This window comes from Chaetomium tenue, assembly GCF_020726465.1.
Source record: "Chaetomium tenue strain MPI-SDFR-AT-0079 chromosome Unknown F5144scaffold_2, whole genome shotgun sequence".
Lineage (NCBI taxonomy): Eukaryota > Fungi > Ascomycota > Sordariomycetes > Sordariales > Chaetomiaceae > Chaetomium > Chaetomium tenue.
The window spans coordinates 2807270-2833288 of NW_027117330.1; the positions used below are offsets into that span (position 1 = coordinate 2807270).

Here is a 26019-nt window from a genome sequence, read left to right on the forward strand (position 1 = left end):
GTTCATTTCGCCACCGAAAGAGGGTTCCAAAGAGACCGTTATCGATATCGCTTTCGACGGTGCTCCGATTGTGCGTCCGACTCGGGATATAGCAGCGGTTAGTGGACCATCCCCGGCAGACAGCGCCGACATCCCCATCGCGGCGCCATCCTACGCCCTAAGACTCTTGCGGGGCTGTGACCACCAGAACACGTCCAACCTCCAAATCACCCTCGGGACCGCCTATATATTGTTCCAGGACTGAGGTGGTTGTTCCCAGCATCGTTCATCCGTCTGACCAGGTGGACTTGGGTGGCAGGGTGAGTTTCAAGGAAGTCGGCCCGCACATAAAGTATTTTGGCGCGAGAGAGGCATGGCATCAAATTATGGCTGGACCATAGCCCTTAATAACCCTGAATAATACATAATAAATTGAAGAGATACATAACCATTCAGGATGGATCTGAAACGCACGTCCACTAACGTAACATCCCGCTTAACGCCTGAAGGCAAAGATCGCCAAGGCCACAAATCATGGATGTAAATACAGCTTGGGTTAAGGTACCTTACTTTTACGATCGTCCTCTATCTAGTGATAGCTCACGCAGCTGTAGTGTTTCAGTGATGTGATGAGACTTGACTCATTCCAGCAACCACCCCCTTCCATTATGACATGCCCTGCATGTAGGCACGGCCTACAGCTGGTCAATTGCAGGCACCACCCCCATACCGTTGCATTCTAGGTGCTAGGCGGTGAACAGAGCCTGCCAATAAATGCATTAGAAATGTAGACACACTCCCGCTCACATAATCAATGTAGAAAAAGGGCCCATGTTGCATGTACAAGGAAATGCAACCCAGAAACGAAGAAACACAAGGCCCCCCTCCGCCTGAGTAGGGTTAGCTTTGGCCTGATCCCCCGCACTTGGTACACCCCAGTTCCAGTGTCAGCGGCAGGAAAACGAAACTCTAAAGTGACAGCCAGAAGTAGCCCGCTCGTCGAGAAGACCTAGACCTACCTCGGTAGGTAGGTGATCCTTGATCCAAACGATGTGCTCGCTTCAATCGAACATTTACATCGAGCTTAACTGAGGCTGGCCGCATGGAAGGCCCTCCCTCTCAAGTACCTAGGCCGGAGTTTGCGGAATTAGAGAGTTCTTGTGTTGTGCTAGGTTGACTGGATTGCAACATACCTTAAAGAAGCTGGGTGTGTTGGCGTAGCCAAGATTTGCCAAGTGTCTTAGAGCCAGACAGTCTGACTTACGTCCCATGCTAACCAGCTCCTATTCGCGCCGCTTAGGACCGTTTGGGGGCCAAATGTAAGCCGTTTGGGGGCCGAATATACTAGTGCTCCGAAACAGGAATCGACATAGGAGATTTCTTAATGCCAGGACAATGAACCAAGCGCTTATCGAGCGGGGTAGAGGTGATTTAGGAAAGAAGGGCGTACGGAAGGAAGGAATCCTTGTTTCCCTACACTGCTTTGGCGCTGTATGTCGCCGGCGTGCCTCGGATATAAAACCACGGGACTCAAGAAAGTCTCCGACACTCGAGTATATATAGCGGTGAGAGGTTCCCGTAGAATCCAGACAAAAACCATCAGACTTGCTCCGACTGCCACTCGAGTCCTAGACGACCTCCTGACATCTTGAAATCCAAGTTAGTGGATTCCTTAAACACAACTTATCTCAGACTTGAGCCTAACATTACTCTCGCGCAGAACCTACACCGAGCTCAACTCAGCAACATATCACGCCTCCACCATGAAGTTCTCAGTCGACAATCTTGTCCTGGCTGCAGCTTTGCTGCTTGCTGGCGGAAAAGGAGCCATGGCCTACGACTGTTCGGTGATGCAGTGTTTTGAGGACCATGGCGGCAGTCTACCCACTCCTCAGACGCTTCCTTACTGCTACGGCGATGATATGGTCTTTGGTTACGAGGGCTCCGACGCGGTCTGCCGCTGTTACAAGAATGGGTGCAATGTCTTCCAGTCTCGGTGCTCGGATCGTGGCTGGCGAGTTTATACACTTGGGGGTTGCAACTGTTCGGGGCCTAGCGCCTGCTGATTGAAATGGGGGTTGGCGAGAACCGAGAGTCAGGGGTTCAAAATGATGACCCCCCAACTGTCAAGTAGCAAAGTTCGGTTCGGTAGATGCAATTGAAACAAGAGGTGATTGGAGTATTTATCATGGGCAGGGAGCGGCCGACCGGAACAAGATCAGCTCGCTAGTGAAATCATGGTACCTACCTCGTCAAACCGCGGGAGTCATTTTAGTGTAGGCCGCCTGCAGGTTCGAGGCACTTTTGCTTCGTCGATCCTTCCTCGCTACCACATTCTTGGAGGAGGCCAGGCCGGGGCGCGCCCTTGGTTATCACTCCAATCCCGGAAGCCCTGGAAGCGAGCGGGACATGGGGTGGTCAGCCACCGGCTTCTGTTTTGGCAGGTGAGATTGGCGGGACAGTACCTAGTTTGAGTCACTCGGACCTGCCGGGGCCGAGTGCCAGCCAGGATGGTGCTGACGGACTCCAACCAAGTTGCCATTGAGCCTTTTCCCCGGTGACGAGGGAGAAGCATGGTACAAAGGAAGACGAGGAGCACTATGAAGATGGTAAGGAGGACGCAGAAGAGGAGAGGAGACGGCGGAGGAGGACGGGGAAGAACATGGAGGGAAAGGAACTCAACGGGCGAGTGGCACAAGGAGTTTCCCCGGCGGAGGCGCCGACGGCTACGACGATGACAATCGCACCGTGGTTGGGCCTGTAGTCAGCCCAATGAACCAAGGTCACGATAAAAAAGCATATGTTTTCGTCGAAGCTCACCTTTGGGGACGCCAAAAAAAGAGCAGAAGGTTCCTGGTGGATACTAGCTCACTGGGAAAAAGAATGTTTATTTCACAGAACGCTTCCCTGGGCAGATGTGAGTGTTAAAGCTTTGGGAACTTTGAGTGAAGTGATGGCGGAAAGGGGGGGGGGGGGGGGGGGGCACACAGCACAATGTGTAATTAATTGATGGAAACCCGCAGGCCGGCCACAAACGCCAATAATTGCATGAACGGGACGCTTTAATTTGCCTGAATCTCGCCGCCCATCTTACTAGCGACTCTCGAAGTAGATCTTCCGTGCTCGGCCGGTCCACGGTCCAACTGAAGTTTGGCATGTATAAGGAGCTTGACAGATAGAAAAGGGAGGTCTCCTTTCTATATTTACCAGTTCCAGCTAGCCTGTTCCTTCTATTGCACACATGACAATTTTTACCTATTCAGATCTTCCACTATCAGAAGCTCATTGTCGTGTGATACTATCCGTTTTGAGTAATAGAAAGAAGTCGAGCGTGCCACGCCATCTCCGCCAACCCAGCAACCATCTAATACCCAGAATACCTACCTTAGACATTCCTGGAGCTGGGGACAGTGGACCTCGCAGAGGATGCTGTCTTAGCTGGAAAGTGAATGCTATTCTTACCGCAAGCCATCCCGGTGCTATTGGTGCGACCTGAAAAAGATCGGCGCCTCGACCTGACGAAAACCCGCCGTTATTGGTTATGTTGCTCCGCTGGAACCTGCCTCGGTGAGCTGAGACCCAACGAGTCAACGCAACGGTAAAGTACAAAGCCGAAAGTCTGCAGAGGAGATCAGCAGTCAAGTTAGTCATTAGGGCTCAGGTTACCTTCCGCCCCGATTCATGAGTTGCTAGTGCGCTGAAGCACGACACCACTGCGAAGAAGGCTCGAAGGATGTCGGGGCACTCTTGACAAATATTTCACCAGGAATAGGCTAGATAATTAGTCGAGGGAGCTATGCTGTCCCTTCCCTCTGGTATATTTCCGCACCGTAATTAACAAGGGGCAACCGATCTTTGACGAATTGGGAAGACTCGGAGGAGCAGCGCCACGATCAGTGGACCGTGGAAGGCTCTGCAAAGCCTTCTGTGTGCCAGTAATACGGGCAGATGTGGCCAAGTATTACCTGGAATTGATCAACCCTCGACTACAAATAGGAACCAATCGACTCATGCCCTGGAACTGACTGGGTCTCGGTGTGGCACTGCGAGACATGAGACAGCCTCAGTCAAGACTACGGTTGCCACAACATCGTCGGATTTACACTCCAACGAAAGAACGGGGTAATAGTCCCGTTGTCATGCGGATGGAATCAAACACCGAGCATAGCGATCTCATGCCAAACTTGGCTCGTGGGACAGACACTTCTTGTGTCATCTGACAAACAAAGCATAGAATCAGCTAAAGGTTAAACATGCCTTCTTGTTCAACCTGGTTTTAGTTGAGTCGAAACTGGCATAAATAGAGCCTTGGACTCGGCCTCAAGTTGGCGACTCACTCACTCGCATCAGGCTTTTCACCTACACATCAACCCACCAGCCCATCAACACATTTACCATTACATCTTTCTCCCAACAAACTCTCCCGTACGTCCCCTCAAGAATCCCATCAACATCAAATACGCACTCTAACCAACCACCTCTAGGACCGTCCATAACAGGAACCTCCAACAAAACCAACAAAACCAACCACCCACCATGCGTTTCCTCCTCAGCACCATCCTCGCCGGCCTGCTCGCCACCGCGCCCCTGGCCCTCGCCGATGACTGCAGCTCGGTGGTGTGCGTGCTCGGCGACGGCGCCTGCAGTCGCGTCTGCGAGCTGGAGGGCCACACCGAGGGCGGCAAGTGCGTGCCGCGCGACGGCTGCCCCGCGGGCTCCGAGATCTGCGTCTGCGGCGCCAAGAAGACCAAGCGTGCCGTCGTCGCTGCCGATGGAGACGAGCTCCTCACCCGCGCTCTGGACGGCGTGACCACTGTTGACAAGTTCGTTGATGCGGTGTTTGAGAAGAGGGATGAGGCGGGTGCGGTGGATAAGCGGAGTGTTTGCTGTAGCTTCCCGGACCCGATCGGGGGTCTTTGCTGCGAGGCTCATTGCCAGCAGATTGGACACCTTGAGGGCGGCCAGTGCAGTGCCCAGAACGTTTGCGTCTGCGGTTGAAGGGTCGTATCGGGTTTCGGATACTTTGTGGATATACGTCACGGTTTTGTCTGGTTTGGCGGCTGATGATTAGTTTGAGGAGCTCCATGGTACACATACCTTTTGCTTTCCTTTTTCGTGGGGAGCAGTCAGGTCCTCCACGTGGTTCAGATGTATTCTACACTCGTTTATCTCAGGGCGCTCACATATTGACACTCGTTTCTTTATCTCTGTTCCGCGGCATGAAAGTGTGATTATCGGCTCCATGTGACTTTACGGCCGGCCTTGTTGCCAGGACTTTGGACCTATGCTCCCACGTTTAGTTAAGTACATATGCGGTGCCCGTTCTAGGCGTGCTAGGCGGTAATTAGGAAGACAGTGAGGACCACTACATGGAAGTGTGGATGATCGCCTTGAGACAAGCCTTCCCCCCAGCGTTCCGACTACCTGGGTAATGAGCGCTAGAATGTTATGTAAAAAGAACCCGGCGTTATTTGTATTATGTGGAAACTAGGTACCTAGGTAATTTAGTTTTTGTCATGACCGTGGACTTTCTGTTACCAAAGAGCCTTCTATCCCAACAAGCTGAGAGAAGTGTGACATTACATGTACCTAGGTAAGGTACCTTACCTTAGACCCGAGACATGCTACTATTAAATATTCTGGAAGAGTTTTGCTATCCGGGCTGTGTCATCTGGCTATCCGGGCTGTGTTCCACTTTTCCGGCCAATCAGACAACATGTATTTATGCGAGCATTCACAGGCAAACCAACGCTACAGCACTAGCCACCGCTTAGGCAAGGTTCGCTCAAGCTGTGCGGCTCTGTCTAATCTACAATTTCTAATTTACCCCATTGATCGGAGCTAGGGTTACACCGGCGCCGACGAAAACGGAGCAGTATCACGGCGTCCACCACGTCTCTTCTTTGCCGCGGGCGACGGAGGGCCCGATGCTACCATAATCGTATCTTGAGTACTCTGCTGAGATGCCGCCGGCAGCGCCAATTTGTCCTCGTCGTACTCAAATTCCGACCGATTTCGACGAATGCTCTGCTTCACGGGTCTCGGCGCCGGGTTCTTGGACTTCCGAGGTGCCTTTGCCTTTGGCTGGGGGGCACTTGACGATGGGGGCTGGTTCTCCTCGCGGTAGGCGATGTGCTTATTGCGTGGGCGGCCTCGTAGAGTCTTCACAATGTCGGGGTCCTTGATGTTGAGTAGCGTATTGGCGATATGCTTTTTGTCGCTGTAAGTCAGTATAAATCAGGGAAATAAGTGTGATAAGACTAACCAGCGGCTGCCGCAACCACCAGCGTGGATGAATGTGTTCCTTTGTAAGCGGCTGCTAGCCCTTCATGAGCTCGAGGATCTTATGGCTGCAAGAGAGGCGGTACTGCTTAGTGAAGCTACCGGTACAAGGCGGGAGATCCGGTGGGTGAGGTTGACGATCTGTTGAGAGCGACGGCAAGGCTATGCGGTGCTGTCTCGCAATAAGGTCAAGGGCCTTGTACCCAACCTCTTTTGATACCTGGCCGAGCCATTCCTGACCAAGATATCTTCGTCGAACCTTATTCTCCTGTTCAGCGATGGATTGAGTATAGGAACGACTCTTGTTCCTAATCATCTCCTCCAGAGCTTGAGAGAGACTGTGGAGATCCGTGTTGCCGTTAATGACGTATGACTTTATATCCTTGTGTGCCGTCTCGGTAGGTGAATTCGTCCTAACGCCGAAGTTCTCGTACTGTGAAATAAAGCAGGTGGCCCACTGATACCGCAGTGGAATGTAGGTGGTGCGGATGTATTCGAGGAGAGGTTGCTGGTCGTCGAATTCCTTCTGTAGGCATGCCCATGCAGCATCAAAGTCTTCTTCTGACTTGGCGTGGATGACGTAAGCCCACAAGGAGCAGAAGCCAGAGACGGTATGGTCAATGGCCTCTTCTGGAAGCTGGCCACGGCTGAGAACCTCGTCAATGCGGACCTGGTTGTTGAGAGCCTCGGCCTCGGCGGCTTCTTTATCCCGGGCAACGTCAAACTCATCAAGCGGTGGACCACCGGCACCCTGCCACTTCTTCTTTGCGTTGCTCGTGATGTTCTGGTTGATGTGGAAAATACATAGCTGCAGCTGGGTATCGGGCCAGGTTTCTTGGATCGACGATCGTAGGCCCTCTTCGAGGTTGGTGATAGCGACCTTGGGCTTCTCGGCGTGAATCTCTTGCCGGATTAAATCAATAGAAGTCAAAAGGAAGTCGTAACCCTCACGCCGCTCAGTTGAAGAAAGCCCGAAGACACAGTTGTATAAGGATCCGGTGTCCGTCGTACCAGTAACCTGCATATCTTGTTAGGATACGTCCTCAACAATCTCAGACGATCCCCGTCAAAGCATACGTACCTGGAAGAGCGGCATCTTGAACTTATTCGTCTTGTAGGTGTTGTCAAGGCCAATGACCTCAGGAAAACGAACCCACATGGTCTCACACCACGGATAAGTCCATACAAAGGCGACAGGGCGGGTAGGATCGTTAGGCGCCCATTGGATGCGGTGCTTATAGCCCATAGTGGTCAACTTGTGGATAAACTGCTGCACAGGCGTGTACCCGTCGAGTTGCTTGAGACGAAGACGTTGGCGGGTGTTGTCAATATCCTTCTGCCTGATCACCGAGCCGGGCTCGACGTCGCGGGCGATGCTCGCTACCTCACGTGCTTTGATAGCCTTGTGCTTCGACGTATTCTCCACGAGTTTCTCCTGCTGGGCCGTAAGCTTCCGGTGAAGCGAGTGAGCCGATGGGTCGCTTGAAGGCGGGTGGTTATGACAGGGATGCTTGAGATTGAAAGTCCAGCCCCAGTTGTCATCTTTGCGGGCAGAGACAACTCCATACTAAGGACAGTTGTTCTTCTGGGTGCCAGCCTTGCGGGTACCGTAGCTCTCGGAGGCGCGAATAGCATCTTTGTCGCAGCAAACTCTGTAGCGCGTAGGCTTCTTGACTCCATCGAAGCCTCTGTAGTTGCCGGCGTTACGTCGGATCACGGCGAAGCCGTTGGTCCGGGCGAAGGCTTGGAGGTGAGCCATCAGATCATCGACAGTCGCGGCAGGTCGGCCATCAATTCCTCCGTTAGGCGGGTTCGCAATCTCGGGAAATTGCTGTTGCTGCTGCTGCTGCTCAGAAGCGTCAGGCTCTTCGATCGGCGCCTCCATCGTGATTGACAGCGGCGATGGCGGGTGGCGGTGGTCTTGGTCATGGTGAGGGCAAGGTGGGGCAGTGGATGGGAATGTACGATTAACGCAAAATCTCTGGCACAAAATACATGTTGTCTGATTGGCCGGAAAAGTGGAACACAGCCCGGATAGCCAGATGACACAGCCCGGATAGCAAAACTCTTCTGGAAATAGGTTTGTGGGATGTGATACCTGCTAGGATAGATGCTTCGAAGTCCGTTTTTATGAGTTTGTTTCACCCTCGCGCTGAGGCAGCACTTCTATTACTACGAATACCTCTTTTCATCTCTTGATTTCCTTCCAACTGCCCTTTCTCATGAAAATAAAGACACATCGTACGATTACCCTAACCAGCTCTCTGATATAATCAGTCCAGGTACCTACTTAGGTAGTGCCCACCGCATATTCTCTACATACGTACATGGAAGCCCATGATAAGCCGATCTGATGTGGAAGTCGCAAAATGGAATGCCAGATATTTTTATGTATTCACTAGCAATTACCAGACCTCTAAGGTCCCAAGGAATGTAAGAACAGAACCCCCAGCCCAACCCATATGTGATATCCATATCCCAACTCCATTACTCCTCCTTGCCACGGCCAACCCGTCTTTCACCGCCTACCCCCCAATCGAAAACGCCCCCTAAGCGCAAAGCGTGAGGGTAACATCCTTGCTGGACGTGCACACCTTAACCTGGCTCCCCGCCGGCGGCACACCCGTAGGCCAGATAATAGACGGGCAAGTGGCCTGGGCGCTGGAGACGGAGACCTTCTTGCCGACGAACGCGTCCCCAAACACGTCGCTGAGGTCGTACCACACCTTGTCGCCGTCGAGGCTGTAGGCGAAGATGGTCTGGGGGGCGCCCGTGTACAGGCCGTCGGCCGCGAGGGTGACCTTCAGCGCCTTGCCGCCCGTCACGGCGTCCTTGACGAAGGGCTCGGCGTAGGAGGAGTCCTTGGCCACCTTGAAGGGGCCCTCGACGGCGGAGCCGACCGACCACACGTGCACGTCGGTCGCGCACTTGTTGTGGACGATGGCGAAGCCGAGGGCGGAGGCGAGGGGGGTGGCGGCCGCGAGGGCGAGGATGGAGGCCTTGGCGAGCATGGTGATGGTTGTTGGGGTGGTTGGGTGTGGTGGTGGGAGGTTGTGATGTTGTGATGTGATGTTGGGATGTTGTTGGGAGTGGATGGTGAATTTGTTTCTGCCTTGATCAGCGGTGGAGGGGGGGGATTTATAGACTTTCGAATATCATGCCAGAAGGACTAAGCTCGACCTCGTCATCCAGATGGCAGCTCATTGTTGCCTACCCCGTTCTGCAACCCCGAAATAGAAGCATGGGAGCGGCTTGTTGGTCCACGCTCCGCCCATTCTCGCCATCCATTTCCATCGAGTAAAGGAAATCGGCAAATACGAGAGCAGGAGCGGGGCCCTAGGCCAGTATCCGCCGCTTCCTACCCAATGTAGCCTGACCCTTGACGTGGGCTGGAGGTTGGGAGGTCATGTGCCGCCAACATCACCACGGTATGCCCAGAGCGACGGGGGTTAGACTGTCAGACGCGCAGTATCGTATTGTTGCGCCGCTTTCAATGTTCCTTTCAACTCATACGTTTTTGACTTTAGAATGCGGGGACAAGCCGGGCCCTGGCCTGATGCCCCCCCTTGCCGTTGCATCGCCCAAGTTCTTGGAGGCGGCGGGCTGCGCCGACACGAGATGTCGGCACTGGGTTCCGGCTGTGGCGTGGTATACCCGTTGATCTTAGCCGGTTTGGGTATCAGAACACTGGAGGGAGGGCAAATGGCACCCACAACCTGCAGCCTTCTGGGGCTGAGTGACAGACATTACCAACTGAAATACAGAGCGCGAAAGCGGGTGAAATTGATGATGAGGTGAGCGCGGTGAGGCCTTTCCAATCGGGCCTTATTCACGGTGCAGACAGCTACTGGAACAAACGGTGAGAATAGTGTAACGGAACCACCTCTCTCTCTCGGTGAGAGAGCCGTCAAAAACCAATGGCGGCGATTTCATCAGCGGATTTCCATTATGCCGTCTGACGGATTCGGTTGAGTTGTCGGTCGAGAGCAAAGCGATCGATGCCGCCAATATCGAGCGACCACGGGGCGGCTCGTATATGCAGCCACCAGCGAGGCAAGCCCCTTGGCACACGTCGTTCCTCGCTGCACCCAAGCTCGGTTCCAGCTCTGCCATGCCTCGAGCTATCCGCAAATCGGGCAAGCTGCATTAGGCGCGATGTGCAGCGAAACATGGGGAGAATTTACTGGATTTATACAAGAGGAAGATGATAACAGTGAAAAAGGGAGTTGATGTGGATTTATTTGTCCTCTCCGCCCGTACATGTATTGGATTTCCCGTCAGGCTTTCAAACAACTACTGCTTAGGAACTGGAAGCAACTTGAATCCGACCAGGCCTTGGCTGCACAGGCAACAAACCCAAGCTTTTTCTCGATCGCCTCTCCCCGCATCTGCAAGGTTCTGGCCTCACATGCAGTGATCCAGCCCCAACTTTGATGACCGCGTATGGACATACGCAACCATGCCCTTTTAGGGGCTGGCACGTGGTTGCATAGGGAGCCTTGTTGGTCAATGATTTATGGGGAGCTCCCACCCAGGTGCACGTATGTAGCTGATTTGGACCTGGCGGGTTCCTTCGAAAAGTCCGACCATGATCCATCTGGCTGGGCTTGATTCATATATCGGCGGCTGTTACCAAGCCCGACTTTGGGTTATAACTCGCCGATGCCTGTAGGTTTTTGGCATCATCGGAGCTGAACGACTTTCCAACACATTGCGTTCGGTGAGGTTGCGGGCTGCGGCTGCACCAACTCCTTGAGGATCAGTCTGTGACACAATAAGCACGGCCGACACTCAGCTGGCTTTGTAGATGTAGGTGGTGGCCATACGGACGACCAAGGCAAGGCTTTGGCGCGGGTTAGGGACAATAAACATCGATACAATCCCTGGCCCATCGCCTTTGCTGGTAGCATCTTGCGAATGGACGCGCTCCTGCAGTAATACTTTGAAATCCAGTGACGCCATGGTTCAATTGGACTACGTTAGAGCTTTGCATAATAGCAACGGGTGGAACTAAATAGCATCTCTGCTTACAAGTACATTATATCATCATGAATGGCGGGCCAGAAGTCAACATAGGAAGGACGATAAGTGTGAGCATATTATTAGGATAAATACAGGTAATCAGGCCGGAGCAACGTAGCCCAACATCTCAACACAGCGAACATCGGACTTTTGTGACTATGGTAGGAGCTGGGACGGAGGTAGATGAAGCCCCTAATCATGCTCGTACTCGGGTACCCACTATTCCGTGACTTGCTAGAAAGACATTGAGTGAACCTCACTTTTCCAGCAAATGATGATGATTCGATATATGTATCCAATGTCTACAATGCGATTCAATGCCGCTTTCTATCCACGTGAACCTGTGGGCTATCCAAAGCCTAGCGGTCGTCCCCATGCCGGGTAGGCACATCCAACGGCCCCCTTCTGTACGTTTACCTCGCTAGATCCGCCACAGGCTCGGGTATCTTTCCCTCCAACCGCCCCAGCCTCTTCCCACTCTATAACCCATTACTAGCACAAGAAAACACACCCCTGACCGCCCCGGTCTCGAACTCGATAATGATGCTCTCGACAGTGGCGTAGGTGCCGACAGTGAGGAAGAAGACACCGATCACGATGATGATCACGTTCAACGCCCCGAGCAAGTAACCGGAAATGGTGTGCTCCTTCACGACCGCGATGCTTCCGTCGGCCTGGCGCATTCGGAAGTAGGCGACTCCCCAGAAGATGAAGCCGAAAAAGCTGTCGAACAGCGAGCTCATCAGGGAGAGGACTGGTAGCAACAAGTTAGCTTACCGATGAAGGAAGAAGCAGGGGGTGGGTGGAAAACTTACGTGAAGAAAAGAAGGGGATGACCTGGGCGATGATGAATGCCAAAATCCAGGTTGCCACTGCCATGCATCAGTTCAAGTTCGATTTCGGGCCGGTAGATGGAGGAGGGCACTTACACAAAATCGACGTCCAGGTAGCCCAGCCAACCAGGGTGTGCTCGCTCTTATGGCGCGAGTTCTGGAAGATGCGGAAAAAGATGAAGCGGGCTGACACGGATGCATACAGCACGCCGAGGAAGATGATGGTCGGGATCATGAACGAGAACGACACCTTCTTGAACACCGGCTCTAACGATCCAAAGGCCGGGGCAGTCATGTACTGGTTGCCGACGTAGGCGTAGACGACGGCGCCGACGACGCTGAACAGCACGATCTCGGCAATGGTGCAGGCCCAGAGCGCCTTGGGAAAGTCACGCGGGTCCTTCATCTCAGCGATGAAGGAGGGAAGGGTGATCTGGCCGATGAAGGTGTAGCTGATGTTGAGGAAGGCGCCGAGACCGTTCACGAACGTCGTTCCAAGCACGGGCGAGGCCGTCACAATCGGGGCCGTGCCATCAAAGCCGGCGGGTTCTGATTGGATGGCTGCGAAGATGGTTGCAAGGAGGACGGAGACGAAGGTGAAGAAGGCGGACGCGGTGCCGATCTTGGACAGCATGTCAAAGGTCCGGGGAAGCGAGAATAGCCAGCACACAATGGCCACAACGATCCCGAAACTGACAGTCCTGCACCCGACCTGATCGGCCTCGGTCATGGTGTTGAGATACTTGGCCCCGACCAAGACATGCAGGCCTTGGATGAACTGCGAAGAACACCCGGGTTAGCTGTGGGTTTTATCAAAAAATAACGGGGGACGGCGGGTTGGTTGCGTACAGTATTGTTCAACAGAAACATCACGGCGGTGGCCCACCACGCCCACTTCTTGTTCCAAAACAGCATCTGGCCAATGTCACAGACATCGCGGACCTCGGGGTGACGCAGACAGAATTCCCAGAGGACCAACGATCTAACCAGTGCTGTTAGAAAGGGACGGGGTACCGAACGCAGCAGGGCTGCCGCTTACGTGTATAGCACGATGCCAGAGATGACAACGGTCAGGATGAGTCTGTTTGACTGATATTAGCTACCTGTCAGACAATCTAGGCAAGATACCCATTGATGAGGGGAGGGAAACTTACCCTGGGACGAGGCCGAGGACGCTATAGGACCACGGGAAGCTCATGATGGCCTAGTGCGAGTTGGCATTCCAAAATTCAATTCGACACGGCAAGCGGTGGCTTGCCGAGAGGATCAGATAATAGGTACGTACCAAGCAGATGTACTCAGAGAAGAGCAACCCGGCAGTCTGATGCGCATGTAAATATCAATGCCGATCCCAACCATTGCTGTCCCAACTCCCGCGCGAACACGCACCTTTTGCCAGCTGCAGGTCCGGTATTTGATGGCATGTTCCGAGTCTTCGGCCAGCTGCTTGTCGAGAATGGCGGTGCTGCTCGTCTGCTCGATGTCGGAGTCGCTCCCGATTGAAATGCTGCTCAGGACGGGCCCGATGCGTGGCCCGATCACGACGTCCTTCCCGCCAAACCACGAAGACCAGCCTGCTGGGTTCGGTACCTCGGTAACCGAGCCTCGTCGATTGTCTCCTGTATCCTTCTTGTCGTCGGACGCCCGTTCGGGCGAGTCTTGGTGCGACATTGGCGCTGAACTTGGCGATTGGCGTTCAATTCGGCGATTGGCGGTGAACTTGGCGATGAACTTGGCGATGAACTTGGCGAGCTTGGTATTGAAAATATCCCAATCACGCTGAGGTGCCGAGTTTTGCCAAAAAGCTTAAAACCTGGCCAAGACGCGTCGCGCTGTCGGATCAGCAGGTTTTTGAGAAGACCTTGGAGTTATCGATACCGTGCGATACCAAAGGCACGAGTGGGGGCAACAGCATCATCGCCATGCAGGATCAGGATTACGCCTTCACGCTAAATGGTAATCCTGGTACGTAAACCTGGTAAAATCTGGGGTTGGCTGTCGGGCAGGCCGCAAACGTGACCTCAACCAAGGCCGAATATGCTGCAGACGGAGGAATGTTGGACGCATGCTCGGCACGGTTGCAGCGACGTTCTGCAATTGGTAGTTCGACAGGTGGGGAGACTGCACTGGCAAGGGCCCGCCCCACGCCTGCCTCCAGTACCTCTTGCCGATAAGCGTTGATCGACCCGACCAGGAACCTTCTGCGCTCGGTCAACCCGCTCTCGGTCTTCCCGCTTTCAAACCGCTCAATTGGGACCACGATGATGCGAGCAGGCCAATACGGCCAGGCAGTGTTACGTTCCATCGCATTCCAGCTTCTGGCTACTATGTTGTTGTACCTCGTTGATGCGTGGGGGTCGTCGAGGTATTCATGGTGTTGATGGCAATGATGGCAGTCGAGGACCACCACCTAACATTACCTAGGTGGTCATGTACATACCAGTGTTTTTTTTTTCTTCAAGGCTGCCTCAAATCCGCCAGAATACATGTCTAAGCTCGTCACGGGTGACGGGGATCACTGTAATGCTCCTGAGCCTTGTCACTCCGGGCTAAGTCATGCCAAACCCGGACGCGCCACCGCAAGCCGCTGATCACTTTGCTTCAGTCCTTCACTTTCAACTCTCAAGTATGGCAGGCGCTATCAGTGACGGCTCGGGGGTCGGTGATGCTAATATTTCTAGGTTGCTCCTCGGTATTCCGACAAATTACCTACCTGAGGTTCCACCTTCCGGTTTCGGCAACATGACCCTAATACCAGGAACTGCGTGGTTTGACAAGGTGGAACCAGCCCGGTCTGTCGGTTCCGGACTCGGCTATAAATGGCCCAGAGATTGATTTACCACATGTTAATAAGTATTTGGAGCTGATTTCGCATCAGTCTAGCTAGGTAAGGGGTTGACCAATGCTAGAGTTGTCGATCCATCTGTCCTAATCACCGGCGTAGCATTCCTTTTCATGGTGTTTTCAAGGCCCCTCAGGTTGTGCGACCATCAACAATGCGTTTCCAAGCCCAACCTTTCACCGATCCAACCACATTTCCGACGTGTAATCCAACGGCCCCAAAAAGATTGCCACCCATCCCTTCCTCTGGTTGCTCAAGCTCTGAGCCCTCCCCCCCCTTTTCTTCCTCCAACATTTTCCAGTGCGGGTTGTAACCCGCAGCGATGCGCCGCGCCTCGGGCGTATAGCATTCAGGCCTCCTCCAACGCAGCTCATCCAAGATCCCACCGGCATTGTGTGTTGGCTCCCCAGAGGCTGACAGGAGCGGCGGCGTGACCCTGGCTCCCTTCTCAAGCAGGACTTGGACCAAGCTATAGGGATGTGATGACATGGCAAGCTCGAGGATGCTGATTCCCTCGCTGTCGACAGCATTTGGGTCCGCTCCGTGGTCCAGGAAAGCCATAATGCATTTGTGTAAGGCATTTGCCACCTCGGTTTTCCTGTCGATCGAATCGGCGCCGCTCGAACTCTCAGTGTCATACTACACGCAGGAGAGCAGGAAGTGAACTACAGACCGTTTAACCATCGCGCTTTGGTGGCCGTTCCAGTATTTCCGGTAGCGCGTGTCAGCATCCCCCCCTTCTTCGACAAGAACCCGGAGCATATCCAAGCGGTAAACCGTCTGATACCAATGCAGATACCCGAACCTCGAGCGGCTGCAAGCAATCGCCAATGCTAAGTGTATGATTGAGACCTGATGCCCATAGGTCACTTGCTCGTCGCTTTCATCTTCTTTGCTGTCAATGCCCGTGCCCTCGATCCCGGGCTTGCTCTCATCTGGAGCCCAGAATTCCGGCCGATTTTCTCGGCACGCGTTCATGAGTTCGAACCACCCCCAATTCATGTCCATCTCCAAAATCGCGTTTGGGCTGAACCCTTTTCTAAGTAGAAATCGTGCGAAATCCAGCCATGATTTGGGCGAATGATTTCTGGCCGTTCCAAAGTCCCCATGAGAAAGGGCGTTCCACATAAGTGTGTAGAACAACAGTTTGGAGTTGCGGATGATGTCCGAGTTTGCCGGCATATCCTTCAGTTCGGCTTCGACGAACACAAACAACCCGGCCTGCATCGCAAACTCCAAGAACGATGACGGTTTCAGATCCCCATTAGCCCACCAATTCCCTTCCCAGAGATTACTTCCCCCTTTTAATGCAACGGTGCTCCATCATGTATCGAGCCAACTCTCACCGCAGGAGGTGGTGATGGTCTTGTGGAAGTCATACATCAGAGCGGTGTTCGGCGATTCGAAAACGGATTCGGCAACCAATGCCCATCTCAGGAAATCCGCAATAACGCCGGGATAGAAGTGAGGATATTGATGTGGACAGGATGGCACGGAGAACTCGCCCAAATCATAGCTCCAATCTTCCCTACATCCCTCAATATCAGTAAGGTGCTGCAACGAGGGCATGGAGGGTTACTTACGCGGAGTCCATTTTCTCGACTACAAGAGTGGAAAGGCGCATCATCCGTTGCACACCGCCCAATGCCATGTCCCGAGTGGACTTCCCATCAAAAATGGCAAGGTCTTGCGCATCTTGTACGAATGACTTCGCCGTTTGGTGTATAAATTGCGGGCGATCCTGCCATGAGATCTCGAGAAGGCCACCAGAGCAGGCTTTTATGCGTCTTTCCACATCGCGCCACCGTCTTTTGTTTTCGGCCGGGGCCAAGCTTATATCTTGTGGTGTCACAAGACCCTTTCGTTGCGCGATCTCTATTGCAAGGCCGAAGTATTGGTCGAAAACGAGCTCACTGCCGACCGCGTAATCTGAGCACAACACTAGCTCGAGCATGGCCATGAAAACTGGCTTATCATCCGCGTGTATCTGCTTCAGCATTCGCTCGTAGAAGGAAGGAAGGCCGGTGGGAAGTTCGGAGAGCTTAATACGTGCTTCCTCTATTGGAATACCATCGCAAAGGGGCTGCCAGATATCGTCGAGAATAAGCTTAACCCAAAGGAAAACGCCGTCTGCTCTGCTTGTGATATCGTCCAGTATCATGCCAGTTTCAGGCCTGTCGCATCCGTCCAGCCTATCAGAGGCGTATCGCTTGATGTCTGTCTCCGTCCAAAGGTGAATAGAAAGATTCGGTATGTCCTTTAGCTTGGAGACGAAGGTGGTCTCGGGCCGGCTGGATGCGCATACTCGCAGTTTGAGCTTGCCATCGCCCCCTTTGTCGACGGGAGAGGCGAGGTACTTCACGAAGTCGGCAATTTCCTCCGGGGGTCCCGAGTACTCATCCAAGGCGTCGATGAAAACACAAATGCAACCTTCGATGTCCTGCCGCCGTAGATTTTCCATAGCGGTTCGAAGTTGATGGAGAAACCAGGGACATTTGAGGTCCTGCTCCTTGAACTCGCGGTAAATGCCAGCGACGGAGTCGACTACCTCCGGTACATCCAATAGTAGTTGATAGAAAAGCGATCTGAAGACGCCATCAAAAGATTTTTCAGTCTCTGTGCCCCTAGAGTGGAAGAAGAACGCGGGCATGGCAAGAACCTTCCGGCCATTCTGCGAAAGAGCGTTCTTGGTGCGGGCGTCTCGATGCAGGTATTTCATGAGTGTCGACTTCCCTGAGCCTGGCTTCCCTTTTATCCAAAAGAGGCCACCATCGCCGTGGAGCCATTCCAGGAAACCAGATTTGTAGGGAGAGAATACCCAATCGAATGTGTGTTCGTGTGCATTTTCGACTTCAGCCACTCTCTCGTTGATTTGTGCAGCCCTAAGGCTTGTCCGGATCTCTAAGGTTCAGTCAGCTTTGTGCTGTGGTTTCTGTTTGTCTCAGCACGTCACCAACCGCGGATAAGGTTAGACCGTTCCCGTTCCAGTCCTGCAAAGTCAGAAGTCTCGACACTTAAGAGTTAAGGCACAACCACCTACTCGTTTTCTCTCGGGCAACGTCTTATCATGGGTCAGGGTAAGCTATTTAATATATTTTAAACAGGGTACAGCTGGGCAGTACGTACTCTCCGCAAGCAATCTCTGTTTCTGCTCATCTGCTACTCCTTAGTGACGAGAAACCTTATAAGCTAAGTAGCTTCCCTATATTGCGTACCCTCTCGCGCTTGGGCGGTCTGAATCTCGCCCAAATACTGGGACACAACGCCTTTCACCTTCCTGTATCCGGGATCATCCAGGTCACGAAACCTGCACATCATCATGTGGTTAGCATTGATGAAGTCGGTAGTTTCCCTGGCGTCGCCCAGTCGTGACGAGTCGTTGTCAACAATCTGTACCACACTTCAGAACTGGAATAGTGTTAAACTTAGTAGGCTGGGTACAGCTAACCTTTCGTGATAAGATGTGAGCACCCGTAAACCCCATGCCCTCTTGGAACGAATGAACCTTGAACGAGCCTTCAAGAAGCATCCGCGCAAATTCATCGCTTAGAATAGTCAAGATCTCGGCATCAGGTTCGAGAGATCGGAGGATAGTATCTCTCGCATCGAAGCCGGCGATGACGGCAATGTCTCGCGCCAAAACACCCATATTCGCGTACGAGGACCCGCGATGTGGCGTGCCAAAGAATATGGTCGCGTACGTCGACTCAAATACATCACGCAGACCATGTTGATTGCTCAGGGCGTTCTTAGAGCGGCCGAGAGCCTGCATTGGACGTATCAGTGCTGCCCCCTTATCGGGGTGAAGTTCTCACCTGCTTCAATATGAGTCCGCCCAGACTGTGAACGAGGAATATGATGGGCCGTCTGCGACAGCTTCGTCGCTCCACCTCGAGCGCACGCATGAGCGCGATACCGTGCGCAACAATCCCGCTTTGGTTGGCGGGGCCTTTGAAGAAGTTCGATATTCGCGAATCATATCCGTATGTGAGAACCCGGGCGTTGGAGAAGTCCTTGGCCAAGAGCTCAAGCGGCCAGAAGACAGGTGGCGTGCCAGCGACGCTGCAGGCTGGCTCATCGAAGCGGTCTTCGGCGTGCCTCTTGCGAGTAAAGACTTTAGATAGTCGGCTCTTGGGTTTCGTGGGTTTGGCTTCTTTCTCCTTCTTCCCGTACATCCATGTCTCTTCTGGATGGCCCTGGAGGCCGTGGACGAAGACGAGACTAGTTGGGACGTTTCAGTCAGTCATGTTGATGCCCAACGCCCAAAGTGGCATCTGGGTGTCAAACTCAGCAATCGGCGCCGGCCCGCCCTCGGAGAGCTCGGTGAATCCTTCTTGTCTGACTTTGACTGCGGCCATCTTGGTACCCGTAACAGGGAGAATGGGATCAACGGCTTGGTGGGGGAACTAACAACTCTCGAGCAACGAGGTATTGGCAGAGAGACAGACACGGCAGTGTTTATGGCAGCCTGGTAGGTAAATGTGTTTACCCCGCCGGTAGCTGCGGCAGCTGCGTGTGGCTTGCTTCGCTGGCAGCGTGTTATCGGGCATCCGCTGCTCTCATTGGGAGAGGCAGACGTGATATGCGACGCGAGGGTGTGGGAGGGACTGAAACATCACCAATGAGATTGGGGCATCACACAAAAGGCTTGAGAAATGATGCATAAGAATATGCATCCAGTGCAAAAGCAACGACTTAGTACATAGAAACCGTAGCACCAATGACAGTAAAGGAGTAATCGAGCCCCTTGTTCGCCTCACTGCCCGCCAGATTATTTCCATCGTACTTGAGCAGCGCCTCAGGTGCGTTGACCACGACCAAGGTGGCCTCCTCCCCGGCCACAATATCAACGGACCCCGCGCCGCCGTCAAGCCCAACATACCGAACACTACCCGACACCGTATCCCGAACAGCCACCGTAACCACCAAAGACGCACCCGCCTCCGCCGCCGTGACATTAACCGCCACCGTCCCCGCGCCATCATCCGACACCGGCACCAGCGCCGCCATACTCGCGCCCATATACCGCGGCGCCCGCTCCGACTTGACCCGATACCGACCCTCCTCGACCTTATCAAAATTCGACTTGTGCAGGAAGGCCTTGTTCTCCTCAAACGCGCGCAGCGCCTGCGGGTGCGCCACATCGACGTACGCCATGCGCGCCCAGTAACGGGCCACCACCTCGCGCACCGTGGCCGTGCCGTCCAGGACGCGCTCCAGCACGTGCAACGGCGTCTCGTCGGGCGCGCCGGCGGGCGTGCTGCGGATGAGGGTGAGCATCGCGTCGCGGCCGAGCCCGTGCCAGTTGTCCGGGTTGAGCACGAGGTAGTGGAAGAAGGGCCAGGCGTCGTAGTGGTTGCCGATCTGCATGTTGGTGGCGTCGACGATGGTCAGGTGCGAGTCGCCGACGGTGCGGTAGATGTGGAAGACGGTTTCGCCGATGGGTTGGTTGTGCTTGGCCCGGGATGCCGCGCAGAGGTCTGAGGTTAGGTATGTGTCCGCCACCCAGTTGGCGACGGCTTCGGCCCAGGCCTGCGCGTTGACCATGCCGCCCCAGAAGCTGTTGTCTTGGTGGAAGTGCAGCACGTGGCCTAGCTCGTGCACTGTCAAGCCCGGAGCCGTGAGCACGCCGTCAAGGAGCTGCACCCAGGCTCTGCCCGTGTCCATGCTGTAGTGGGCGAGGCCACTAAAGCCGCCGGCCATCTCTGCTTGCATAAAGATTTCAGTTTTCCAGTACGGCTCGCTGGGGTTCCGTATCGATAGGCCCGTCGAGTTCCAGCCAAGAACACCGACGAAACAGTCATAGGCTGCTTCGAGGGGTTGAAGACCTTCCGCAGCGCCCGTCTCGCTCGCTGGACCAAGAAAAAGGCGGAAGTGCGGCGAGTCCACATGAGGAGGGATATAGGGTTCCTCCGTGCCGTTGGTGGGGAAGGGCTTCGCATCGAAAACTGGGGGCTCGTCAGGACGGACTGCCCTTGTGTTGAGCTTCGTACCAGGTGCAGCGTAGGCACCAGCGATGGCCTGGAGGGCGAGTGCCGAGGCGAGAATAGTTGATGGGGCCATGGTCTGGTCAAGGTAAGGACGCCGAGCTCACTACCAGATATGTGAACGGAGGTAGTAGATATCTACCCAACGAGTGAAGCCGTGCTAGGTCCTCAACCGAAAGAGAGAGAAAGAGTGACTAGAGCCGAGACCGAACTCAATAGAGGAAGCCTATGAACTCGGAGCAAAATGGACAGCGCATTCGTTTTATAGAATGATGGAGATATCCGTCAAGCTCTAGGGGTAACGGAGTGACCGCCCATTTCGGAGAGCCGCCGGTTCCCCACCGTGGCTGGGTCAGTGAAATACGAGAACTTCGTGGGTTTCCTCTTCATGCAGGCGGGGCTCATCGGTGTTCCCGCAACCGCCAAGGCATCGCGTAGCCGATCCATGTCGCAGCCCCTGGATCAGCCCGAGCTTTCTCTCGAATGCTTTTCCAGCTCATCAAGACAGTTCTGGCGTGTTTTTGAGCACCACTCGATGTCCCCCTTCAACCCCTCGGCGACGCTTTCAGCTAGCCTCCTCGCTTTGACGGCGCCATCTGGAAGCTGGGCCATCCAAAGTTGGACCTCTGACATACTCCGCTCCCCATCCGCCATTCTCTTCGCCAATTCCTCGGACCGCGTTCTCAGATTCAGTCCGCTTGTTCTTTCAACAGGATCTAGCTCCAACGGGGGCTTTCCGGGACAGAGACGTTCTGCATCAGCCAAACTGGCGGTATATGCCTTCTCGTAGATCGCCAATTCTTTTTCGAGGGAGCGAATTTCGTCTTGATTCTGAGGATCAAGGGCGGCCTGCTTCCGTTGTTCCAAGCGATGTTTTGTCTGGAGGAACTTCTTTTCCACGTGCTTGAGTTCCAGCAATGGTAGATCCTCGGCCACCAAACGGCCACCGCCCGCATCTATTGATCTTTCCAATTCTTTCAGTCTGCTTTGCAGGTCTCGAGTCGTCCGTTCCGCCTGCCAGATTTCCCACCGCACAACCCACTCCTCGTCGACAGTCGTTGCAGTGGTGAGCTTTTCGAGCCTCTGCGGCATGACCGACTCCTCATTCTTTTTGTCCCACTCTAGTTGGGCCTTAAGCGACCCTAGTTGCTGTAAGGGTTCCTCTGCATCCTCCTTGACCGACTTAACAGCTTCAGCACGCATCTTATCCACAAGGAAGGCATCCCCGTCAAAGTCCTCGCTAGGCCAGCCGTGTTGCGATATATCGGCTCCACGAGCTCTCTATCCCATACGTCCAGAGTCCTCTCGCCATCTCCTGGAATCTCGAACAGCTCGTGGTACCAGCGGATGATATCTCGCAGAACGTTACCAGCCGGCCTAGCATCCATCTCATCCCAGTGATTTACATCCTCCTCTTCCTCCTCTTCATCTTCTTCCTCGTCGCCATCTTCTTCCTCATCTTCACCATCATTTTCGTCATCATCATCGTCGTCGTTCTCCTCCTCCTCCTCATCCCCACTGCCATTACCGTCCCAGTTCCTTTGTTGCTTCTCCCACTCCGACACATCGCAGCGCTCCTCGGTCCCGTCCTCCCGTTTCCTAAAATAAATCCGTTCTCCCGCCTCATTCTCAGTCGAGAAAATAGCCCCCTCATACAAATTTGGATCCGAGCTACCCGAATCCATCTGGCCATAAATGCCGATGACATGCAGCTTCGCATCATACAGCAGCGCGGTGCTATGGTTCCCGACGGCCGACAACGGCGTCATCCACGGCCGCATCATCGACTCCGGCTCGTCGTCGTGCATCGGGTTGCGGCCCTGTTCGACATCCTCCCTATCGCGAAAGTCGACAAACTCGCCGCCGCGGAAAAAGTCGACGCCGTGCTTGTACGCCGCGTCCTTGAGGTAGGGTAGGATGCTGTAGAGGTAGATGATGGCTGGGTCGATGTTGAGGAATTTGTAGACCGGCATGAGCGCGCTGATGTCGTGCGGGCCGGGCTCGATCCATTCTGGCTCGAGGTAGCGCATGCGGGCTAGGGTGTGGAAGATCTGGAGCATGAGGTCGGCGACTTCGTGGAGTCGCTTCTTTTGCTTGGGGGTGAGGGTGGCGTCCATTGTGGTTCTTGTGGCGGCGGTGATTGGGCGGTTGACTCTTGGTTGGCTGCGGCTTTGCAAATGAAGTATGACTTTGTGAAGTCTTTTGAGACATAAAACGTTGGGGAAAAGGGAGGGGAGGGAAGGGAGAGGGGGGACTTATGATTGCTGTTAACAAGCAGGGGTCGTATTTCAGGCAGCCATCCTGTTCGGAAAACTCTCGCGAAGACTTAATTACCCGCGTTCTCCCCGCTTCAGACCTTCAAGCCGCCCCTCGGTTTCCCCTTTTCTTTTTTTCTTTCCTGTTTGATTCATAGCGTTGTGAATAGGAAATGTGAATCAAAGCTCTCTGAATACTCGTCGGTATAGGTTCAACTGTTATTTATCATGTTTTGAAAATGTTTCATGGGCTAAATACGATCATGAGGTGAATAAGACGTAGAACTAGAACTAAACTCCGAGTTTCATCATTCACTTACTTACACAATCGTAATGTCGATAGTCTCGTACCGCGCATCCGAGAATGCTTCGCCCTGCATCACGCCCTGGAGAAAGCCATCACCGATGAGAGTGTAGGCCCCCTCCGTCTCAGCACTCGGCCGCAGAAGAAAGGGTACCTCGGCGCCGACAATGCACACAAAGAGATCCCCCGCTACCGCATCGGCGCGTACCTGGCCCAGCCGGCCTTGTTCCGTCCGGCAGAAACACCGAGCCTCAGCCATGGCCAAGAGCGACTGCTCGATCAGCGCCCCGTACGTCAACATAGTCTCCTTGACTTCTGTTGACAACACGTAGTCGTCGGTGAAGTAGTCGAAGATATAGTCGACGTAAACCTGCGTGGCCTCCAGCGCTTCCTCGGGTATGGGATCCCGCAACATAGTCATGCCGCAGAGTAGAGTCTCGAGGAACTGCCGCCTCAACTCTGCTCGTTCCCCGCTCTTTTCCGCAGGGTCGCTCCCCTGTTTGCTATTCTGCCTCGAATACTCCTCTCCAGCGACCTCATAGCATTCCTGCAACCAGTTCATCATACGCTTCTTGACGAAAACGTGGAAGCCAGTCCTGGGTTTGATGTCTTCCGCGGTGGGCCAGGGCACATCTACCTGGGCCCTACCGCGCGTTGCAACCTTGTCAACGATACGGCCCTTCAGGTGCAAACGCCTGCGGTCGGAGGACATGGTAATGCTAGGTGGTTGCTTCCCTCCGGCATGAAAGAGCTGCGGCCGGATTGTGTAGGACACCAGCGGGTTCACCGGTCCCTGGCATGTCAGATCTGGGACCCAAGACGGCAGATCGAGGCGCTGGACTTCCTGGCCCCCGGTGCGAATGGACGTGTGGGGCGCGAGGCTAAGGAGTCTTGGGTTCTGGTCGACGATGAGAGTTGTTTCGGCAAATTGCATGCACACGTCCTCGATCGAGAGGCGGTAATCCGCCACCACGCCGCTTGGCTTCTGTGGCAAGCTCAGCAGTGAGTAGAGGTGATCGTGTGAAAAGCCGCACTTGAACAAGGAGGTGGCGACCACGCAGTCGACGAGGTTCCCCGTGTTGCGGTACATCTTGAGGAGGTAGGTCATGGAAAGGGCTACGAGCATCATGATGGGCCTGCCTCCTTCAGCCATAAACGACATCATGTAAGGCGCGCGGTAATTGACTGAGCGGTACATGTCAGAACCTCATTCTTAGAAGTCAGATTCAGTCATGTTAGCTTACTGATGGACAGCCCGGCGAGAAGGGGAGTGATCCCGTAGGACGCGAGTCTGTACGCCACGCTGGCTAGTTGGTTCCACGAAAACTCGATTTCTCCGCATATGGCGAGTCTGGGTACACTGTCGTCCGCAAGCGTAACCTCCTGAATGATCCACCGTCTATCGAACCAAGGCCGATGAAGGAGGTTTGTGATAGGGCGCCAGTCGTGGTCATTGAAGTTGGGCTTGTCGGCTGCTCGTAGTTGCTGAGCTCAGTGGGTAACATTAGCTATTGTGGCGATGCTCTATTGAAGATGGCGGGACTTACGCTGGCTTCCCGGAATATCCTCTTGGAGACGGCGTATAATTCCTCAAACTCAAAATGATCCGGTGGTAGGACATCAAGTGCGCCTTGGATACACTCGTGGAGGCCCTCGAGTCCGGAAGTATCGTCACCCAGCCAAATGAGAACACTGCTTGGTTGCGAGTAGATGCGATTCATGAGAGCGACCTGTACGTTCTTTTCCGCGGTGCACTTCTGGTCGATACAGACCGCATCTGCCCAAAGAACTCGCACTTCATCGTCCTTCCGAAGTCGTCTGAGGCCGGTGTAGAGGCTTTTTGTTATGTGCAGCGTCTTACCGTCGCAGTACACCATGCAAGTGTCCTTGGGATCACCCCAACAGTAGGATATCGCCTCGTACGGAGGCCTGTCACCTAACCTTACAGGATGGAGAGTGAAGTGAATGTCGTCGCCCGACCCAGGCTCCAAGTGCAGCAGCCTGATTTCATCGTCATGTGTGAGCCGCTCGTATTGGTATGTGAGAGCCATGATAACCTTTTGAAAACGACGGGTATTGAGAACCCCGACAGCACGAAGACAAGGAAAAGATACGAGTTGGCATAAGAGGGACGAAGAAGAAGAGAAGCCTCGGCCGTGCATACCTGTCTTTATGTTGGGTTTCCTCAGCCCCAGATCCTCAACCTTCAGCTCCGTTCCAAATTCGGCGTGGTTTCAATAGATCGGGTGCCCCCGCCTGGGGGCTCGCCAATGGCATTCTCTGACATGGTGTCCCTCACTTTGTATGACACTCGTGACCCGGGGTCGTTACGGTTCGATCGAAAGAAGATGCGCCTGAGATAGGCAGTTGCAGTGTCCATGTAAGTTTCATGTTTCACGGTTCGTTTGTATGTGTTATACAGGTAAAATGAAATTCTGGAACAGTGGGTCCTTGTACGCCTCGAAGCACATGGTCGTCCTCACCGCCCAGTGTTGCTCAGAATTCTGCCGACAGC

The 26019-nt window shown here is 54.0% G+C and overlaps 9 protein-coding genes across 9 annotated transcripts; 2 read left to right on the plus strand and 7 right to left on the minus strand.

The window, feature by feature from the left end:
- Positions 1–1580: 1580 nt before the first annotated feature.
- On the plus strand, positions 1581–2168 carry F5144DRAFT_562376 (uncharacterized protein). Its single transcript, XM_066788314.1, has 2 exons — positions 1581–1638; positions 1700–2168. The coding sequence occupies exon 2, from the start codon at positions 1743–1745 to the stop codon at positions 2043–2045; it is 303 nt and encodes a 100-aa protein (XP_066646608.1). The 5' UTR covers positions 1581–1638; positions 1700–1742; the 3' UTR covers positions 2046–2168.
- A 2146-nt stretch (positions 2169–4314) lies between these two features.
- On the plus strand, positions 4315–5176 carry F5144DRAFT_618696 (uncharacterized protein). The gene is made up of 2 exons (XM_066791932.1): positions 4315–4404; positions 4464–5176. The coding sequence occupies exon 2, from the start codon at positions 4516–4518 to the stop codon at positions 4975–4977; it is 462 nt and encodes a 153-aa protein (XP_066646609.1). The 5' UTR covers positions 4315–4404; positions 4464–4515; the 3' UTR covers positions 4978–5176.
- Positions 5177–8571: 3395 nt separating this feature from the next.
- F5144DRAFT_562382 (uncharacterized protein) lies at positions 8572–9374 on the minus strand. Its single transcript, XM_066788315.1, has one exon. It carries the CDS (start codon positions 9270–9272, stop codon positions 8811–8813), a length of 462 nt encoding a protein of 153 aa, XP_066646610.1. The 5' UTR covers positions 9273–9374; the 3' UTR covers positions 8572–8810.
- Positions 9375–11545: 2171 nt separating this feature from the next.
- Positions 11546–14192, minus strand: F5144DRAFT_506006 (transmembrane amino acid transporter protein-domain-containing protein). The gene is made up of 8 exons (XM_066786461.1): positions 13506–14192; positions 13402–13437; positions 13271–13320; positions 13156–13197; positions 12966–13098; positions 12213–12894; positions 12099–12155; positions 11546–12037 (listed from the first exon to the last, which is right to left on the minus strand). Exons 1-8 carry the CDS (start codon positions 13785–13787, stop codon positions 11763–11765), a joined length of 1557 nt encoding a protein of 518 aa, XP_066646611.1. The 5' UTR covers positions 13788–14192; the 3' UTR covers positions 11546–11762.
- A 622-nt stretch (positions 14193–14814) lies between these two features.
- On the minus strand, positions 14815–15704 carry F5144DRAFT_121110 (uncharacterized protein). Its single transcript, XM_066782211.1, has one exon. The coding sequence runs from the start codon at positions 15594–15596 to the stop codon at positions 15135–15137; it is 462 nt and encodes a 153-aa protein (XP_066646612.1). The 5' UTR covers positions 15597–15704; the 3' UTR covers positions 14815–15134.
- Positions 15705–16281: 577 nt separating this feature from the next.
- F5144DRAFT_599720 (uncharacterized protein) lies at positions 16282–19316 on the minus strand (the record flags this gene model as incomplete). The annotated part of the gene is made up of 7 exons (XM_066791028.1): positions 16282–16486; positions 16542–17859; positions 18085–18114; positions 18174–18348; positions 18407–18724; positions 18774–19179; positions 19246–19316. 7 exons carry the CDS (start codon positions 19314–19316, stop codon positions 16282–16284), a joined length of 2523 nt encoding a protein of 840 aa, XP_066646613.1.
- A 272-nt stretch (positions 19317–19588) lies between these two features.
- F5144DRAFT_121142 (uncharacterized protein) lies at positions 19589–21177 on the minus strand. Its single transcript, XM_066782212.1, has one exon. It carries the CDS (start codon positions 21019–21021, stop codon positions 19654–19656), a length of 1368 nt encoding a protein of 455 aa, XP_066646614.1. The 5' UTR covers positions 21022–21177; the 3' UTR covers positions 19589–19653.
- F5144DRAFT_641723 (uncharacterized protein) lies at positions 21118–23062 on the minus strand (the record flags this gene model as incomplete). The annotated part of the gene is made up of 2 exons (XM_066792778.1): positions 21118–22181; positions 22238–23062. 2 exons carry the CDS (start codon positions 23060–23062, stop codon positions 21408–21410), a joined length of 1599 nt encoding a protein of 532 aa, XP_066646615.1. The 3' UTR covers positions 21118–21407.
- A 433-nt stretch (positions 23063–23495) lies between these two features.
- On the minus strand, positions 23496–25910 carry F5144DRAFT_562405 (heterokaryon incompatibility protein-domain-containing protein). Its single transcript, XM_066788316.1, has 4 exons — positions 25669–25910; positions 25052–25561; positions 24749–24989; positions 23496–24689 (listed from the first exon to the last, which is right to left on the minus strand). The coding sequence occupies exons 2-4, from the start codon at positions 25553–25555 to the stop codon at positions 23521–23523; spliced, it is 1914 nt and encodes a 637-aa protein (XP_066646616.1). The 5' UTR covers positions 25556–25561; positions 25669–25910; the 3' UTR covers positions 23496–23520.
- Between the last annotated feature and the right edge of the window lie 109 nt (positions 25911–26019).